This window comes from Phaenicophaeus curvirostris, chromosome 2, assembly GCF_032191515.1.
Source record: "Phaenicophaeus curvirostris isolate KB17595 chromosome 2, BPBGC_Pcur_1.0, whole genome shotgun sequence".
NCBI classification, from domain to species: Eukaryota; Metazoa; Chordata; class Aves; order Cuculiformes; family Cuculidae; genus Phaenicophaeus; species Phaenicophaeus curvirostris.
In genome coordinates, this window is record NC_091393.1 from 95,149,274 (window position 1) to 95,168,416 (window position 19,143).

Here is a 19,143-nt window from a genome sequence, read left to right on the forward strand (position 1 = left end):
TGCTTTTCAAAAAGCTAGAAGCCAAGAAATAGCAACTCCTCCTGGTTCTTGAGTGCAAACTGAAATCTTGTTTGTAATTGCCATTCCCTGGGGGAGCAGCACCTATTTAGCTCTCAGTTTTCTTATGTATGAACACAAAGAGCCGATGTGTTCTATGAATCTCAATAAAATCACACACAGGGCAGTATGCTCAGGGAAGAATCATGTTACGTATGAACTGCTGTTACCTGTTGTTTGCAGCAGGTTTCCCTGGGCCCCTCTCACAGCTACTGCAGTTCATCACTGCTCACAAAACATTGATGAAAGGTTTCCAAACCCTTTCTGTCATAGAAAAGGGCATTTCTGCAGCACCATAGCAAGGTACACGGCTAAAAAAGTTACAGCCAACTACATAATGATGGTACTTGGCTTTCATTAACCTTTAAACAAACGGTGAACATCATGTTCTTATGCAGAATGCATCATTGCCTCCCATTCTTGTGAACAGAACAAAGTGAGGTTTCTGTCCTGCTCAAGTGGAAGGTGAAAGCAGAGTTAAACCATAAGAGTTATGAATGATAAATAATTCATTGGAGTTCTGCAGTTTTCTTGATAACTCTCCCATCTTCTACCTTCTCAGCTTTAATGTCAGGGTTTTACATTGCCAGGCTGCAGGTGATAATTCATAGATCAGCCTTCAACCAAAAAAGTCAGGCAAAGAGTTACAGCCAGGCTCATCTCCCTAGCTTCACTGACATCAGGTCCCGTGGGCATCAAAGGCGATGCTTAAACAGAGCCTGCAACAGGGCAGGATGGGGTTTGCATGCTAGGAAAGGCAGCCCCTGCCTGTCTGCACCACTTGCAAGTCTTAAGCCTGACCTGACACCTGCATCAAAGGCATTTAATATTTCAGCTCACAGGTAGGAGACCACAGTGCCCTTGTCCAGGATTACTAGGCCTACTCTACCCTCTTCAACACACTAGCATTTAATGGCACCATCGCAGGAACGCAGCAGTGACTTAGGGGAAAAAAAAATAACCACCAAACACCTGGTGTAGCCCAAGTTGGTTTTGCAATGCTTTTATTACTGTATATATTAACATTGTTTTGGATAGTATGTAGCAGGCATCTTGACATTTAAGTTCATTTGTGCACTTCTCTGCAGGGAAGATGTTTTACCCTCAAATACACCTTTCTGGTTTGCTTGCTGATCTCAGCAGCACTCCCTACTCCTACTGCTCCTACTCACCCAGAGGAGCAAGTCACATTACATAATGAATTATACCAACAAGCACATCTCTAATAGAAAGCACATCACTTTATTGTGAAGGTCTCAGTGGAAGAGTTCAACTTAACCATGACAATACTTTATGTATTACAATTGCCTGTTGATTGATGCAACTATGTTGAAGAAAGCTGTTAGCCAAAGTCACCCCCCCCCCAGAAAAAAAATCAGAGGATATTTGCACCGGTTTTAGTTTATACCTCACAACATAACTAGGCTATATTTTTTACTATCACAGGGTGTATTTACTACTAGGGGAATGTTACATGGTCTTTGAAACATGAGACTATTTACAGAATAGGCTGAACATTTGAGTTTAGATAAAGCTGAACAATTTTACATGTATAGGAAGTGTTATAGGCTAGCTTTCCTGTGGCTTTTAGCTAGACATCAGGCACTAATGATTTGATTAGCTCTGTACAAAGAATCACACACTGTCCAAAACCTCTTGGCTGCTGGTTAGTTCCAAATTGTTTGAGAAAGCGCCTATTTGGAGCGACAGTCTGTTGTGGGGCCTTGCTGTCCCCATGTCATCCTCCTGATGCCTCTATGCAGAACAGAATAGAAGCTAAGCTGTTGCACAGTCAGAAGAGTACTGATTAAGAGGATGGAATTAACAGTATAGAGAAAAAACATGAGTGGTAAAATGTTCTACCACCTCAAGGTTACACTGAAGTCATTCATGTTAGGGAAATACTGTTCCCTCCCCTACTACACGAAGCAGACAGAAATTCCCTACATAGAGTCCTTGAGAAATAAATTAAGTTCCAAGACTAAGTTTGGGAACTGTTGTACATTCAGAGTGCATTATGCCTCCGGGAACATTGGCTGGATGTTTCTGGTACAGCAGATGTGCCTTAAGCACCACAACAACTCCAGCTTTTGGGCCACAGCCGCTAGTTTTAGTTGCAGGGAAGGTCTCTGGTCTACTAGGAGGTCTGAGAGCCATGGCTGCACACAGATATGTTTTGTGCACAATGCAAGCCTGATTTCCCCCTTAGCCATACAAATTAAGACAATATTTATCACCATACAGTTTGATATTACTTCCAGTAAGTACAATATTTATTAAACATTTCTTCAGTTTTGTTACATATTGTGCAACAAATTACAATATTCTGCAGCCACAAATTATATGCAGAGTATGAAGAAACTATTAATCAGATAGTGTGATCTTTCCATTTATAATTCTACAAGAAGGAACTAGCAAATCAGATCTTACATATATCTTACTAAATTTTATGCATGGAAAGTGACAGACACTGTTGTGCTGTTTGATACAAAATGGCTAAACTTCATCTTCAGAAGACTAAACCTGACATCTAAACATGCCAATAGAAACATCAAAACAAAAATACATCCTAACCAACCACAGGAAACAGTCTGGTATCAGGAAAAGCAACAAGGATTACACGTTTATAAACCAGCACACAAAGGTTTAAAACAGTTCTGAAAATGAAGTTAGCTGTCTTGAGCCAAGGGAATAAAAAAAGTCAGTATTGACCATTTACAATCTCTGACCTTTGTGGAGACGGTAAGAATCTGTTGTAGTGCAGCTACATACAGTACAATTCAGGCAATTTTTTTTTCACTTGGGTTCAGATTGCAAATTCATTGTTGTGAGACAAAAGGGGGGAGGCAAGTTTTAGCAGCAACCTCCACTAGACTGCTTGACTGGAGTGCTCTGAATTTTAACATTGGACTTTTCCGCACCACCAGCTGTCGCTCCCGGACCCATTCGTTTTTTAATCTCAGCAGCCATGGTCATGAAAGACTGTTCTACATTTGTGGCATTCTTTGCACTGGTTTCCAAAAATGGAATTCCAAGAGAATCTGCAAATTCCTGCAAATGGAGAAACAGTGAAAAGTAAGCTCGTACACCGGTTCACACCTCACCTCATTTCCTGGTGCATTGCTGGATAAGGCACAAGGTCCTAGACCACCTCCCCACTCCCAAACTCCAGTCTGATAATGACCTGCACCGCAATGGGTCATGAAGCCACCTGCATTTATGGCATTTCTACATGCACTACAAGGCACTTCCCTGCACCTAAGTTTACTCAAGTGCATTAAAATCCAGACTAGGTGCTCACTCAAGCAAATACACATTTATACCAACATACCTTTGCTGTTGTGTAGTCTACTACTTTCTTTGTGGTCAGATCACATTTGTTCCCCACCAACAACTTGTTGACATTTTCACTGGCATAACGGTCTATCTCTTGCAGCCACTGTTTTACATTATTGAAAGACTCCTAGGAGAGAAGACAACTGTAAGCAAGACCCTCTACCAAGAGGAGAGCTCAGCACTATTCAGCAAGGATTGGGAAAGAAGAGAAAGCAGCATACTTATCCATGTGATTCACAACCACAAGAGTGCACTCTAACAAGGTAGTACACCCCAACTGCCTTGAGATAAGCAAGTAAACATATGGTCTGTACAACTCCTTAGTCTGTGCTCCAAGCCCTACACAATCAGCCTTTCCTCCCTTGCTGCACTCCTCCCCTATTTTCCCTGCTCCCTATCTTTAACAGTCAACAACTTCTACCATCTGGGACTCTTCCTCTGCCACCTCCCATAGGACAGAGACATGGCACAGCTGAGACCAGAATCCCAGGCATTTACAAAGCACCAGGTGTTAGGTGCAAACCATGTTGTTGTAGAGATGCTGGAACAGCCTTTAACTCCAGAAACACAGAACTCCCATCCTGAACTGGCATTCAAGTTAGTGATTGAACCCAAGTGTTCTTTGTCTTTTAATTTAGGCATATCTCTACACTTCCTAAGAGCCCTTCAAACAACACAACTGCACCAGTAATATTCAGAGATTCTTCCACAGAGAACACTGGCTCAGTTGCATCCTGTACACTTGCTGACAATTTTCTCTTCCATATGCCAGTTTTTATTGTAGTCAAAGTTCGAGTACATTCGGAAATCTTTCAACAACTTCCATCAGTAACTCAGACTTCCTGCTACCAAAGGCAAGGTGAGACATATTCACACAGAACTATTACCTGCCCAGCAAGTTTTAAGTTAAGCCTAAGGTACAATTGCTTCAGAGCCTCAGAGCCCACTGCTCTTTTTATGTCTGTGTTTAGCCCCAAATCAGAGACTAACATACATTTAGCTCAATAAACCTTAATGCAGCCTGAAGAACATGGTCACAGTTTCCTAAAGTGCTGAGTTGCTGCATTCCCAAATTACTTATCAACCTGATGTATTCCACCTGGAGACACTCTCCAGGCACAGGTTTGACACTTACCTGATCTGTAACATCATACACAACTATGATGCCATGAGCACCTCTATAGTAACTGGAAGTGATAGTTCGAAACCTCTCCTGTCCCGCCGTGTCCCACTACAAGACAAACAATATCAGTTACTGCTGTACCACTGTTACACATTGGCTTTCAGAAATACAGCTCAGCCGATGAGCCACTCAACAAGTGAGCCCCCAGTCACAGCTACAGAAGTGGCTCTTAAACTGTATACATCATAAAATTTCAGAGGATAAAGGTATTTTAACTAAGAATTACACTTCAGCAGGTACTTTTCTAGAAGTGCTCATTTGTTTGGTGTCAGACAAGTGCAGTCAAGAGATCTCACTGAGGAAAACATTAAGCAGTTTTGACCTATGAAGAGGCCATGGTTCAGTGGTCAGAAAAAGATACACAAGCCAGGGCTTGAAAACCTGTTGGGGATAAGGTCAGAAGTGTGTGTCTCTAACACAACCACTCCCTGCAGCTTCCCTGATACAGGAGCTGCAGCAAAGGTATTTAAAGGCAACATCCTCTTCAGAGTACAAAGTGCAACAACTCAAACCAAACCTGAATCCATTCTCCTGCTGAAAGAGTTAAGGAGGGACATTAGATGCTTGATCTCTCCCACCACTAGGACAGGAACAGCACTCACCTGAACCTCTCTCTCCCTGAAGCCATACCAAGAATAGGGTAAGCTGCCTGTTAAAACCAGTCACACTCAGATTTCAATAGTGACAGCATTCTTAGTGGGCTACTCTGGACTCAGGACAGCTACATGAATCGGGAGACTCAGATTCATGCTTGGGCTTCTGGCCATAAACTGAACTCCTGCTCCACAACACTGTCTGGAATCCCTGAGTCATTGCCTTCAAGTCCCAAGTACCTCCCGCTTGAGCTGGAAGCAGTTGCTGCCAAGGATTGTGTGACCTTGCATGGATATTAGATGTCATTACACCAGTCACCCTTTTAGAGTGTTTCAAGATTATAGGAAAGAACTGCCAAGTCTCTTCCCCTGCTTATTCCAAGTGAAAGGCCAAAAACATAACCAGGAAACACCACCCAACACTAAAGCAGACAGGCCAGTTACAAGTGTGTGACAGTTGTTCTGTTAAGGGCAAGAAAAGCCATTTCCAGTACTATATAGTGAAGTCGAGCCTATGCTACAGCAGTTGTTAATATGTCTTGGACAACTGTGCAATCTCCTTCCACTTACACAAATCCTTACAAGATACTGTAGAACTACACCAGTGGATACAAGAGCACCCCAGCACAGGATGCTGTGCTTCTTCAGCTCCCAGCCCACACTGCCTTTTAATTACTTAGGTTCTTTTCTTTCCAGTAAAATAAATCTGTAACAGGCTGTATTATCTTTCAGACAGCCCTGAAAAACGTCCTTCCTTAAGGACACGTTATGGGAAGTCTTTTAAGCTGGTAAAAACTGCCTAACTTCTTAACAAGGCAGATATCACCTATTTTAGTGATTAAAGTACAAAGGTAACCACCACCAGTTATGACGGTAATTCCATCTTCATCAGATTAAAGTACCCAGCAGTTTAGAAATGCTACTTACTATCTGAAGCTTGATTGTTTTCCCATCTAGTTCTATAGTTCTGATTTTGAAGTCCACACCAATCGTGCTGATATAACTTTCTGTGTACGTGTCATCCTAGGAGAAAGAGTGAACATAAGTTAAGCCAGCTGCACCTCTCTCGCAGTCACCTACTTCATTACACAACAGGCAAAGGTACCCAACTCCCTAGCAAAACAAGTCTGATCATTCATGGCAAAGTCCAGCAGACAGCTAGGTATTCTCACATAGTATTTACTTCTCAAATTCTGCAAAGTTTAAGAAGCAGCTCAAGCAAGACTTATCTTCACAAAAAAGTCAAAAAGCCTGCTTTCTGGAAATCCTGTAGCGTTAAGGCCTTTTGAACTGCAGTTTAAAAAAAAACTGTCTTTGCTCATGTTTGAAGAGTGAGTAGCTACTTAGACTAGCCATTACCATTATTAAAATATCAGATTTCCATTTTCCTCTGGTGGTTTTTCAGCTCTATTACACAGCAGCTACCTAAAACAAGACAGGGGGTTTTTGCCTCAAGTCATACTCCACATCTGAACTCCAGATCCTCTGCTGTCACAGCTGGTTGCTAAGGCAGTTTAGAGTTACAGCTCAGGCACTTGTGTTAAGTCCTGCACTCTGCAGTCTGTGTAAACACAGGAAGGAAAACGCAGCACTTGTTTAGTAGCTTGCATGGACCTGAGTGCAGTCTCCAACAGGCCTCAAGGCACACAGGAAGCACTGGATCAGTCTTTGCTACCTTCTACTGATTGCTGGTATGAAGAGCATTTCTACTGTATATAGAACTTCATGTAAAAAGGAATCAGAAAAGGCCTTATGCCACAAACAGCTACCACAAAAGAAAGGGATTTCTTCATGTTGTGAATGGAAGACACCTTAGGTAATACATCTGCCTGAGGGAACACAGGCAAGAAAGAATAAAGCATTAAGACTTTCAGCATGACATGACATTTCCTTAACATACCAATACTCAAAAGATGTTTGAAAAGCCTGATGCCATTTAACCTACAGCAGGAGGAACACTGGTTAAGTGAATGCTGTGGTAATTCCTTATGCCAGAGTAAACCAGCTTAGATAGAAAGTCAAATTTTTAAAGAAAAAAAACTTAGTTGAAGAAACACCAGATAACTAAGCACAAACTTAAGCTGGCTATCAAAAAAAAAGAAGTCACATTATTCACATGAAGCTGAAACTAATTCGAACTTATCTGCAAGAGACACAGGCTAGACTGATCTGGGAGTACTGCTCCAGCCTTGGTGTCCTTTTCAATCCACTGCCTCCAGTTCCAGGAGCAGAACAGGTTACTATTTTCTCATGTTTAGAGTGGTTTTAGTGTCTCTACATCCTGATACTGTGCAAACAGTGGTTGCAGCATTACATAAGTCAAAGCTGTTATTTGCACACACCAGACCACCAATTCATAGCACTAACATGAAACACAACAGGCTCTTTGCAGAGGTGCCTAGAGCAGTGCTTTTTTGCTGTGAAACTACTGCCATCATCTTGCAGTAGAGTTTAGAAACTGGAATTTAATATATGTCCCATATTCTCTTTTCCTACCACAGCAACATAAAGTTGCACCTTGGCATAGAGGTAGACAAAAAGGCCACTGGACTCCAGCTTCTTCTAGTTAGAGCTGTCAAACTCAACTTTTCCTGTTCACAGGGAAACTAGAGCTTCTTGCATCAAATTTCAGCCACAGCAGTCCACCAGCAATTATATATATTCACTAAAGGACACAAAGGCTTCGTTATTCCTGCAGTATTTAAATTACTTCTCCCTCTAGCTAAGCAATTGGTAGGTATTTCAATGAAGAAACAAAACATCACACAGCTGAAAACATTCAGATCAAGTAGTAACTGATCAAGGTCTTGAGTACACACATTTGTACTCTTCAAGCCTGAAGGCATACACCCCAGAATTCAACTATGTCCTTCCACTATCAGTGTTCTACCATTATGTAATGACAGAACTTAAATGCAGGCATCTCGTTCTCAAGTAACAGGAAAATGAGAATTAAATTTCACCAGACATTCTTGACGTTATTTCTTTCTGTACTCATGAACAAATGGTCAGCTACAAACAAATATATCAGTCCTTTCAAGCAGTTTTTATAGCAGAGAAATTCTTGTTAAGTACCTGGTAACTTTTTTACATAAAGTTTTCAAGCATGATCACTTACTGCAAACCTAAGTAGAAGGCAAGATTTCCCAACACCGGAGTCTCCAATCAGAAGTAGCTTGAATAAATAGTCACTGCAGAAGGAAAAAAAAGTCATTAAGATCAAAACCACCAAGTTCCTTATAGCTATTTCATTATGATTTTGTGAAGGGTAAATTAATTCACTACTAGGGAAGTCCCCTACAACTCCAAGCTTCTCTATCCAGTTTAGACACATTCACCATTTACTTAATTCACTTGGTAAATGAAGTGAGATGTATGCTCCAAACAGTGCATGTGTGTAAAACTGCATTCCTAGGAAGTTATTCCAGGAATATTACTGTGCTAATCAACAAGACTAAAACAGCCCTACCTCAGCCCTCTATGGTCTAGCTAAAATTAAAATCATGTTTCACCATTAAGCGCAAGCCCCAGTGTTTGGTTGACTGACTTGAGTAACACACAGGTGGCAGTAACAGCCTGCTGTTCACCAGAGCCATTATCTTTGCATCTTTCTTGAAGTCAAAGGCTTGATTCCTCTGTCCAGCTTCATAAATGCCACAGAAGTGGCCAAAAGCAACCAACTCTTTCCTCAGCTTAAGTCACCCAAATTTAAGTTCCAGCAGAATTCAACAGCACAATATGCAATTTAAGTACATAAACTATGAATGCCAAGTTCAGTGGCCTGCTAAAGCAGAATGAACATTCACCTTCCACAAGGATTAGTAACAGCTGTCAGTGACTACATACTCCACTTGCCTTTCAGTCATTAAAACAAAGCTAAAGCCACTGCCAGAAAAGGATACATCCAGTCTCTAGAGGATGTCAGGTGTGATATCAGTAATTCTCAAGAGACACTGGAAGAAGCACCAATATCTTTTTTCTTTTGTACTTAATGTTGAGTCCTCCCAACACTGAGGGAGGCATGGTACCAATGACCAGCCTAGTCTTATTTCACTGTTGGCAAAACACTACATTTTGTTAGTCATAAGACTAATGGGGCAGTTTAATACTAGAGATCAAGTAGCAGTGAATAAGCAACAAACCACCACTTAAAAAAGTTATTTTGCTTTGTAAGTACAAGACTAACTCAGTCTAGGTCTACCACTCTTCAGCCCTTTTTTGTCCAGGATTAAGTTCTGTTCTCAAGCAGCCACAAGAGTTTACAGCACTTTTATTTCTACACCCACTTAACCAAACTAAGAAAATACAGCATATGCAAATGCCTGAAGCCAACTGTCCCCACCTATTATTCCCTAACACTGCCATGGACTCTGGCTGGCAAGAATCCAGCTAGGAATCTGCTAGGAATCAGCTGATAACAACAAAGTAAGTGGACAACTGCTCAGCTTTTCACCACTCCTCTGTTTAAGTAACCAAATGACTTGTCATCTTGGCTGGTCCTGGGCTGCAAGAACATACACAACTGAAACCACCATCAGTTTCTGCAGCATTTCTCTCAAGGCTAGAGAGAAGTCAGGAGTGGTAACTGTGGCAACAAATAAGCTGATCCTTAAAAATGCAACTTTCCCCCAGAGTAAAGCTAAAAGCACTCAAGCTACTTAAAAATATCAAAGTTGAAGAATACACAGCAGTTTATGGTCATAAAACTCTTCTCCACCTGTCAAGTCCTGCACACAGCAAGACAGTTTTAGTAGAATGACAGTTGTTAACCTAAATTGTTCAGGGGAGATAAGTTACATTGCATCACAACCCATATATCTTAACAGCTTCAAGATAGCTGAAGCACTATCACTGGCCAGAAGCATTATTAACTGCTTATGCTGCTCTTAGACTGGTAACCATGGACAAAATACACAGTGCTGGTTTAGCAGCTGCTAAAACATATGCCTTCTTCCCCAGGATTATGCATAAACTGAAGCCACAGCTGTCTCAGCCTTCAAACAGCTTCTTCCTACTTCATCAGGAAGCTTGGATTGTTCACTTCTCTGCAAAACCAGAACTTTCAGCAATCCTGAAGTTAAATTGTTACTTACAGTAAGCAATAATACACTTGGAAGTATTGGAGCCTGCAGCATATTATAATCCCCTTAAGAATGGTAGCACATGAATATTACCACAATATTGTCTTCACTAATATTAGAGGGAAAAATTTATTCCCTCCTGGTGCAGGTAAGGCTTCAGCTGCCAGTCCAAAAGATTCACGTAAGAGCCTCTCATTGCTTCCAAGAGTCCCTCCAGCTCCCAAACACCAAGTAACTCCTTTTCTGTTACTCTGAGTGCCAAGAGCAGATGCCAACCAGATCTACCCTGCTATCAAATCTGTTTACTGTTAAGAAGCAAACAAGAATGAGAATGGTTTATACACAGCACTACGAAGTTAACAAGAACTCAGAAGCCTTAAATACTGGGTTTGACATCTTCACTATGAAGACCTTCCCTCACTTAGGGCTTCAGTATTTCCAGCAGCAAGTGACAAGCATGGGCTTACACAGTGACCCCAGGCCACTTGCCTCACCCACCAAAGCCAGGGCAAGCTAGGCCACAGCACAGCTGGAAATGGCCTTGAGCAAGTTAGCACACTCTGCCTTAGAAACAGGTGTCATGTCACAAAGAACCAGTTCTGCCAGATAAGCAAGACCTGCATCAGTTCAGACATAATTTAAGCAGCACCTTGCTACTGAGGTTTTAGAAAAGCTGAAGTCATTCCATACTGCAATGACAGCACCTTCCTTTCTAGGTACTGTTGCCTTAGGAGCTTTTAAAAATGCAGCAGGCGCCTACATAGGACCTTGAGAACCAAGTGAGCAGTCTGTTACACATGGTGCAATGCTAGAAACAGGTCTTTGGGTACAGAAACAGTTTAAATCAAATACAAATGGAAACAAGCTACAAAAGCTCACAAATCTATTTCTAGGCTGAGCTACACTGACAGAATACTTGTGTTAATGGGTTCAAATGTAGCACTGTGTCCAACAAGCCATGCAGGTTTATTTTGCTATTTGCTCCTGAGGGGCCACACAACCATTTCTGAAGACACTGAATTTTGCTCTTTAGACCTGAGGACTTCTCATCAGCTCTTCCAGTTTAGGGAGCCTTTGTGAAGCAGGCTGAGCTATGCAGCACATCTTTCTCCACACTCAGTGACAGCATGAATCTAGATTTATTAGTCAACTATTTTTCACTATTTATATGAGCAAGACATACTTGGCACCTGTACAAGAACACACACTGCAGGAAGATGTGCAGCAAGGAAGGTAGGTACTGTCAATAAGAGTGAGGGTCTCCAATCCTCCCCATAAGGAGCAGGAGACAGTAGCTTCCTCTTGCCACAGAGATAAAACATAGATGCTATATTCAATTGTATCTCACTAAAATGGCACCTCCAAAAGAACCCTGAAATTTCTGAGCAGAGAGCAGCATCCTCTTGTTACACACTTTCTTGTTACACGCTTTTTCCACACAACAGTCAGCAAATTCAGCAGAAGACCAGGAAGTCAAGTTTAGGGCAGACCTGGCCAAAGCTGTGTGGAACAACAGACCTGCAAGTTTACTGTTGTTTATACAAGTAGACTTTTTTTTAAAATGCCAAGAAGGTTTTATGCCCAAACTGACAGGACTAGATAATCAACTGTCTCCAACAAGGAACAGCTAGAATGGGCTTGAATCACTGTCAGCTGCAAGTTTATCATAAACAGGTATTCACAGCAGCATCAAATCCCCAGTCTTTGTTCTGCCACCCAAGAAATTTTGAAGAGGAGCATGACTGTCATTCTGATTACACACTACTTGTGCAAGTAAACAGAATCCAGAAGACAATGCCACTTTGCATTGCAGATTGCAGTTAGAAAGATTAGAACACAAGCTATTTCAGATGATTCCAGCAACCCAGAAGCTGTAGCTCAATTGTCACTACTGAACACCATCACACAAGACTGAATCCCACCCCCTCAAAAGGTATTCTCCAACAATACTGAAGAATGCAGAAAAAGCAAATTGCCTCTGAAAAGCACTTCATTTCTTCATCTCCCCTTGAAGAAGGTACCTAGAACAAGATCCAGACACTGCAGAGCACTGATCAAGATGAATGCCCAATACCACTCAGCTGTTAAGACAGTTCACCCACCAGTGTGTTTATGCTAACCAGCCTACTACAAGCAAATTGCAAAAGAGGTGGGAAATGCTGATCCTGACAGGATCTAGTCTCAACATAGTCAATATTGATCTTTGGCTCATTTAAACACCATAAGGGGGAGGAACACAGAAGGAATACATCACAGTGCTAGGTAGGTAGGCAGGTGTTTTGAGAATTTAGCTTCCAAATGCTAGCAATAATCTCTCATTCATCCCTCCTCAGTTCCTTCACTTCAATGAAAAAGCACACCAACTACTTCACTGGGCTGTCCCACAACCTTCAAGGTTCAACAAAGCTCTCCGAATTACACCCTCATCACCTTCAAACCCTTGCACCAGCAGCTTCTAATCCTGTAACTTTAATAGGAATATTGAAGGAGACAGCTCTTTTGATCAATAAAAACTTTAACTAGCTATCCCACTGAGCTCAGGCATGGCCAGGAAAGAGTATGTGGTGCTACAGCCTGATCTGAAGCTGTGATAAGGAAGTGAGAATGTGCAAGCTATAAGCAGAGCACTTTTAAGAGGACCAGACACCTGTACCTTTTACAGATAACTAGAGCGAATAACATCACAATCCCATAAGACTCATGCCTGATTTAGCATTGATCCAAGTATACATATTGAAGTGATAGATTTTGTGTCCATCTCACCACATCCTTCTCATCTCCCAGCCATATCCTGCAGACACACCCTTCTCCGGAAGTGGCAATTTAGTACTACAAATTAATCTTAAACTACAGCTTTTCCTCTTTGTTTCACTTTCAAGAACTCTGCTGTCCTCACTAGGAATAAGCACTCCTCACTGAAAATGTCTCCCTCCAATTGCTTTTCCTCCATCTTCATAGGAGCATTCACTATCTCGCTGCAGGGAATTACCCTCTACATCAGAGTTTACATATCCAAGAGACTTCAAGAAAGGCAAAAAAACCTACAGGAAAAAAACCTTCACGATGTTTTTGCAGAGTGTTAGTGACCTAACACTTGGTAGGCAGTTTTTTCACTACAAAACCAGTCTGCAAGGTAAATTTGAGTTTAACTGTAAGAGTCATAACGACCACAGAGGCATCAACAATTTACTGGCCTTTTACCCACCGACTACCTCCAGCTACTGTTTTGGTGTTCTCCAAAGCCACAGGAGCATGATCCTGATGAAACCTTGCCAAGACGTAACCTGAGTTCCTGGCTGTACCTCTTAGTTTTCACTGACTCCCTCGTGCTGGCTGCAGATGACTACTTTGCGTTCTACTCCTGTTTGTTCTTCAGGTGATTTTAATGGGCCCACAGTGCTGCAACCACACAGAGAGCACAAAAGCTGTGACCACACAAGACAGAAGCCTCAGTTGTGTGGAAAAGCACCATTTAAGGTCAGAAGTTCTTTAAAGCATTATCCGCTAACAGATACAATGGGTATCTAGAGCAGTAATGTCATGCCACATGTGCATTTCAATACCACAGCCACTTCAGTTATAAGAGAAGGCACAGTGGCTTCATGATCCCGAACTGGAGAGCCAGCAAAGCCAGTGTCAGTGAAAGGATCCTAAAAACACTTTTCAGCATTTAAGTCTCAAGGGTTCAGCAGCTGTTTCTTTTAAGTGCTTTTTTTAAACTAATCCCAAGTCTCTCCTCTTATTCATTCACAAAAACCACGAGTAAAACGAGGTTTATTGTCTCTAGCATCCCAGCAGACAAGCCACTGCTCTTACAGTTGCCAGGCTACAGGCAACTGCTGACCAGAGAGCACAGACATCCTTGCTCCCGAGCAGGTCATCTGCATAAAGAGGCCATATTCACAAGACGAGGCATAACAACCTTCCAAAAAAAAAAAAAAACCCAAAAAAACCCCCACATGTACCATCACCAGGTTTTCCAGGTATGTGCTATTTCAGCTCAGGACAGCCCGAAAAACATTTCATTATCGACTCACAGCGTTGCAAAATCTACATCGGCAAGAAGTATTTTGCAAGAGCCATGTGACACACACATGACTCGCAGCTGAAGCGAAGGGTGGACCTCGGATGGCCGAGCCGAGCCGCGGCCGGCCGGGACGATCGGCTTTCACCAAGGGCTCCCCCAGTGCGCCTTTCCGAGGGCCGGCAGGGCCCGCACTCCCATCGCTGCCGCGGCCGGAGCCGCCGGGGCCCACGGCGGCGGGTGACGCCGGGAATGTCTTAATTAATTAAGTCCCCACCCCCACCCCCGCGGGACGGCTCCGGCGGCCCCAAACCCCGCCGTGTGCGTCTGCCCCCGCCGCCCTGGATCCCCCGTATATTCCCCATCCCCAGCCTTGCCCCCCATCCCGCTCCGGGCCCGGCGGCTTCGTGTGTCCCCGTGTCCCCCCCACTCCCAGCCCCGATGGCGGCCCCCGCCCCGCACTCACTATTCGGGATTCATGCTGGACATGTCCGTGGGGCCCAGGGCCCGGCGAGCGCGTTCCGTGGGGGTGTAGGCGGCCCGGCACCTCCCGCCGCCGAGGCGGGCGCTCCGCGGATGCAGGCGTCCAAGCGCTCCCGCCTTCGCCCGGCGCGGCCTGCCCCTCCGCCCTGCCCCGCTCCGCGGCCTCCGCGCTCGCTCCCTCAGCCCAAAATGGCTGCCGGAGCCGAACCAGGAAACGGGGCCGCCTCTCGCCGAGCAGCGCTTACATGGCCGGGGGGCGGCCGCGGGGGGCGACGGGAAACCGAGTCCGCTCTGCCGCACCGCCCGCCCGCTCCTTCCGGGAGGAGGACTCGCTTTCCCGGCGGCCCCCGCGGCGGCGCCTGCGCGTGCGCGCGGCCCGGCCTTTCTTCCCTCGGCCCCGGGGCGGGCGGCGCCGCCGATTGGCCGGGGCGGGGCGGGGCGAGGCGAGGCGGTGACGTCGGCGGGAAGACGTGGCAGCTGGGGCGAGTCAGCGCGCGGGCAGCCGCGGGGGGGGGGGGGCGGGGCCACGGCTGCCCCCGCGCCTGAGAGGGGACGGGGTCGGGGGGCCGGGCGTTAGGCTGGAAACGGGGACATGGGGACGTGGTTCCCTGTGAGGGCGGCGGGGCGCTGGCTGCCCCCATCCATCCCTGCAGGTGCTCAGGGCCAGGCTGGACGGGGCCTTGGGCGACCTGGCCCGGTGGGAGGTGTCCCTGCCCGTTGCAAGGGTGTGGAACTGGACGGGCTCTGAGGTCCCTTCCAGCCAAAGCCGTTCCATGACTGGATCCCACTCTGCCGTGGGTTTTAGACGTCAGGTGAGGGATAAAAATGGAGGCGTGGCGATAAAATGGGAACAGGAGGTGTCTGGCAGCGCAATGACATCCATGGTAGAATGTCCTGACAACCCCTTTATGCGCTGCTGTTGGATCTTTAATCAGAAACACTTTATGAGCTTTGATTGGTCACATTTCATAATGTTCTTTGGGCACAGAAAATATTATAACGCTCATTTCATTACTAGGAAATCATAGAATAGTTTAGGTTGCAAGGGACCTTAAAGCCCATCCAGTTCCACCCGCCCTGCCATGGGCAGGGACACCTCCCACCAGCCCAGGCTGCCCAAGGCCCCATCCAACCTGGCCTTGAAAACCTCCAGGGATGGGGCAGCCACAGCTTCCCTGGGCAACCTGTGCCACTGCCTCACCACCCTCATCATGAAGAAAATCCTCCTTATGTTTAGTCTAAATCTGCCCTTCTCCAGTTTATACCCATTGCCCCTAGTCCTACAACCTCTTACAAACAGTCCCTCCCCAGCTTTCTTGTAGGCCCCCTTCAGGTACTGGAAGGTCGCTATAAGGTCTCCTTGAGGAGATGGCGAGAGATTGTCGTGTCCCTGGGATCGTGAAGCAAATGACTTGATAAAGCTGGAAGAAGTCAGAGTATAGAAGCCTAGTTTTCTGGTTAACCACTGAAAATGCATTCTTATTGAGTATCAAGTTTTATTACTGGCTTTTTTAGTTTTTGATCCTTTTAGATTTATTCCTAACAAAGGCCTGGCCTTTTCAACACCACCAGAAAGAGCATATCGCTGCAACACTACGCATTGTTCTAGGCTTGAACACAGAGCACTGCTAAATCTTAGAAGTCTTAACAGCTCCTTGGAATCAGCTCAGGAATTTAAATCCCCACTAAATACATACTATCTGACGTTATTTCATTACAAAGGGCATAGTATAATACATTGACCAAAGTTTATCTTGCAGCCAGCTCAAAGGACAGAAGGAACAATTCACGAATGCATTGTGAGATGACTGAAGCATCCTGTGCAGGGAAGTTTGTGTAGGACTTTATCTTCATATGTCAAGCAGGGAAGCCTTATTGCAGCCACCTAGATGTTCATCTGTATGCATAGAATCGTAGAATAGTTCGGGTTGGTAGAGGCCTTAAAGCCCATCTAGTTCCAACCCCCTGCCGTGGGCAGGGACACCTCCCACTAGATCAGGCTGCCCAAGGCCCCATCCAGCCTGGCCTTGAACGCCTCCAGGGATGGGGCAGCCACAACTTCCCTGTTCCAGTGTCTCACCACTCTCATCATGAAGAAATTCCTCCCTATGTTTAGTCTAAATCTGCCCTTCTCCAGTTTATACCCATTGTCCCTAGTCCTATCACTACAAGCCTTTGTAAACAGTCCCTCCCCAGCTTTCCTGTAGGCCCCCTTCAGGTACTGGAAGGTTGCTATAAGGTCTCCTCAGAGCTGCAAGTCACCAGCTGTGTAAGGACACCAAAGGACTACTGAAATAATCAACATGAATGGAAGGCTTTCCATTGGCCAGTAACAGAACAGAGCCGAATCCTCAAAGGAACTGAAATTGCAGAGTCTTGTCCTCCACCCCTCCACCCGCCTGCCTGCCAATAAGATCATGAAGTTCCTTACACTCCACCATCTTCATGGTTTTAATAGAGTTAACATTCGAGTCCTTAAAAACAGCCTGTGAACTGCACCGACTATAATCGGAAAATATCAAGCATCGCTTAAAAAAAGGCTGTGGATTTCCTTTGCTTTCTTGCATTGCTTGTTAGGTAACATCATCTACCCATGGATCTACCATACAAATTACTGTACATACCGCATCTGTGGTGGCCGTTGTTGAAGGTTCTACTTCCCTTTCCCTGTTACTTTGTACACTTGTGAAACAATACCCGTTTGGTTTTATGTGTGTCATTAGGGATCTGGCGAATCCTTTGAAACTCTCTCTTCTCTCTGGTACAGCACAGCTCTTGAGACACTTTGTGGAAGGTGACCAGATGTTCAGGAATATCATGATAACAAACTTGGTTTAGCAGACAGCACATCACTCTGCTGAGTACAAAATTTGCCTTTTCAGGGACATTTCACATTTGTGCTTTTACTTTTCCCTTCCCTAGTGAAACAAAAAGCTCCAACCACCCCAATTCCTTATTGTGTTGTGAGGAATAATGCTTACAGGCCACAGTAAATAGGACTCTGCCACGTATGGGGCTGCATAAATATACTCAGCAAAGTCAGAGCAGACACAGGGACAAACCAACACCAGCACTCCCTGACTGTGAAAGCTGCAAATTAGATTTACTTCTGAAGTAGGGCACAGGTTAATAAGAGTGTGGGATGCTGTTTCATCTCAGAGAAATAATAGCTTCCGTGTCTGAGAAGAGGATGTTTAATCTGTATGACTGAACCAGCAGCATGGCAGGCGTAGCAGCCCATGGCTGCAGGCTGGCTGCAAGGGCAATGTGAGAAGTGGGTCTGCTTCAGCTCTGCAGGGAGGTGCAGGGAGGACTTTCCACTGCCCACACTGCAGGCTGAGGTCAGCTGCTGCTGCGATGTCATCTGCAGCAAAGTGTCTGCACATGTACCCGTTTAACTGGATGAACAGGCTCTGGACCCCTGTTTGGTTTCTAGCTGGGTTACGAGTGATGATTTGTAACCCGTGTATCACATCTGGTCCTGTTCTCCCTTCTTCCCTAAGTGCATATTCATAGTTTGTCTTGAACGCTACGAGGCACTGGATGGTCAGAGAGGCCTGGCTTGTCTCTCACTAACCTGAGTGCAATGGAATACCAGATACCAGTTAGAGAAACATTATTACTGTACCTGGAGGGCTGAATTGTGCCTGTGCCAGTAGATGCTGAGTATATGCTCTTGGTGAAGTCAGCTGTAGAATTTCCTTTGGTTTGGGCTATAGCTCTTTACCAGAAGAGCCTGGGAAAAGCCATGAGCACAGATTGCTTTGGACTGTAATGGCCTTCCCCATTCCTGTCCACTCCGGGGCAGAATCCTGACCCACTAACTTGTGTTTTTGAGGTTGAACCCTGCTGGTCCCTCTTTCCACTCAGATGACCTGCCATCTCCTGACCCCATCTCTCTCCTCCTCCAGCCACAAAGGAATGTGCCAGAGGAGGCTCTGGGAAATGTGAGGACAGGAGGACAGGGGATAGGAGAGAGAAAAAAAGCAAGCTGCAGTGGCTGCAGGCAGGTGTGAGAAGGAAGAGGAAGGAGGAAAAGCAGCACAAATTATGGAGAAGGAGTGTTACAGCTGCATGAGCTGAGGTTTTGCATTGCAGTATGGTGCTCATATGCCCACTTTGCCACGGGGCTGCTAGTGGGACTGTCAGGGTCTCACCTGTGTGGATTGCAGCCTGCAGAAAGTGGCAAGCTGCATAGGATTTGTTTTACCTCCCTCTTCTGCCCCTGTTTCATGGTCAATGGACAATGCTTTTTAGCTATAGAACCACGTCACAGAGTCACAGGGCAAAGGAACGTTTAAGATCTGCTTACTACCACTCTGCCACAGTTTTTACCCTGAAAATGTTTTTCTTCCCCGTGTGACATGTCTAGAACCAAAGGTTAGG

At 44.9% G+C, this 19,143-nt stretch overlaps 1 protein-coding gene across 1 annotated transcript; it reads right to left on the reverse strand.

Moving 5' to 3' along the window:
* Nucleotides 1-1,033: 1,033 nt before the first annotated feature.
* Nucleotides 1,034-14,980, reverse strand: RAB1A (RAB1A, member RAS oncogene family). The gene is made up of 6 exons (XM_069852973.1): nucleotides 14,741-14,980; nucleotides 8,288-8,360; nucleotides 6,097-6,192; nucleotides 4,529-4,624; nucleotides 3,389-3,520; nucleotides 1,034-3,108 (listed from the first exon to the last, which is right to left on the reverse strand). Exons 1-6 carry the CDS (start codon nucleotides 14,761-14,763, stop codon nucleotides 2,911-2,913), a joined length of 618 nt encoding a protein of 205 aa, XP_069709074.1. The 5' UTR covers nucleotides 14,764-14,980; the 3' UTR covers nucleotides 1,034-2,910.
* Nucleotides 14,981-19,143: the final 4,163 nt, after the last annotated feature.

Coding starts and splice junctions, on each gene's coding strand:
- RAB1A (XM_069852973.1), bottom strand. CDS start 14,763: ATGTCCAGCATGAATCCCGAATA. Junction 8,361..14,740: donor TCCAGCATGAATCCCGAATA/GTGAGTGCGGGG, acceptor TTCCTTCTGCAG/TGACTATTTATTCAAGCTAC. Junction 3,521..4,528: donor TGTATGATGTTACAGATCAG/GTAAGTGTCAAA, acceptor CTTCTCTCCTAG/GAGTCTTTCAATAATGTAAA.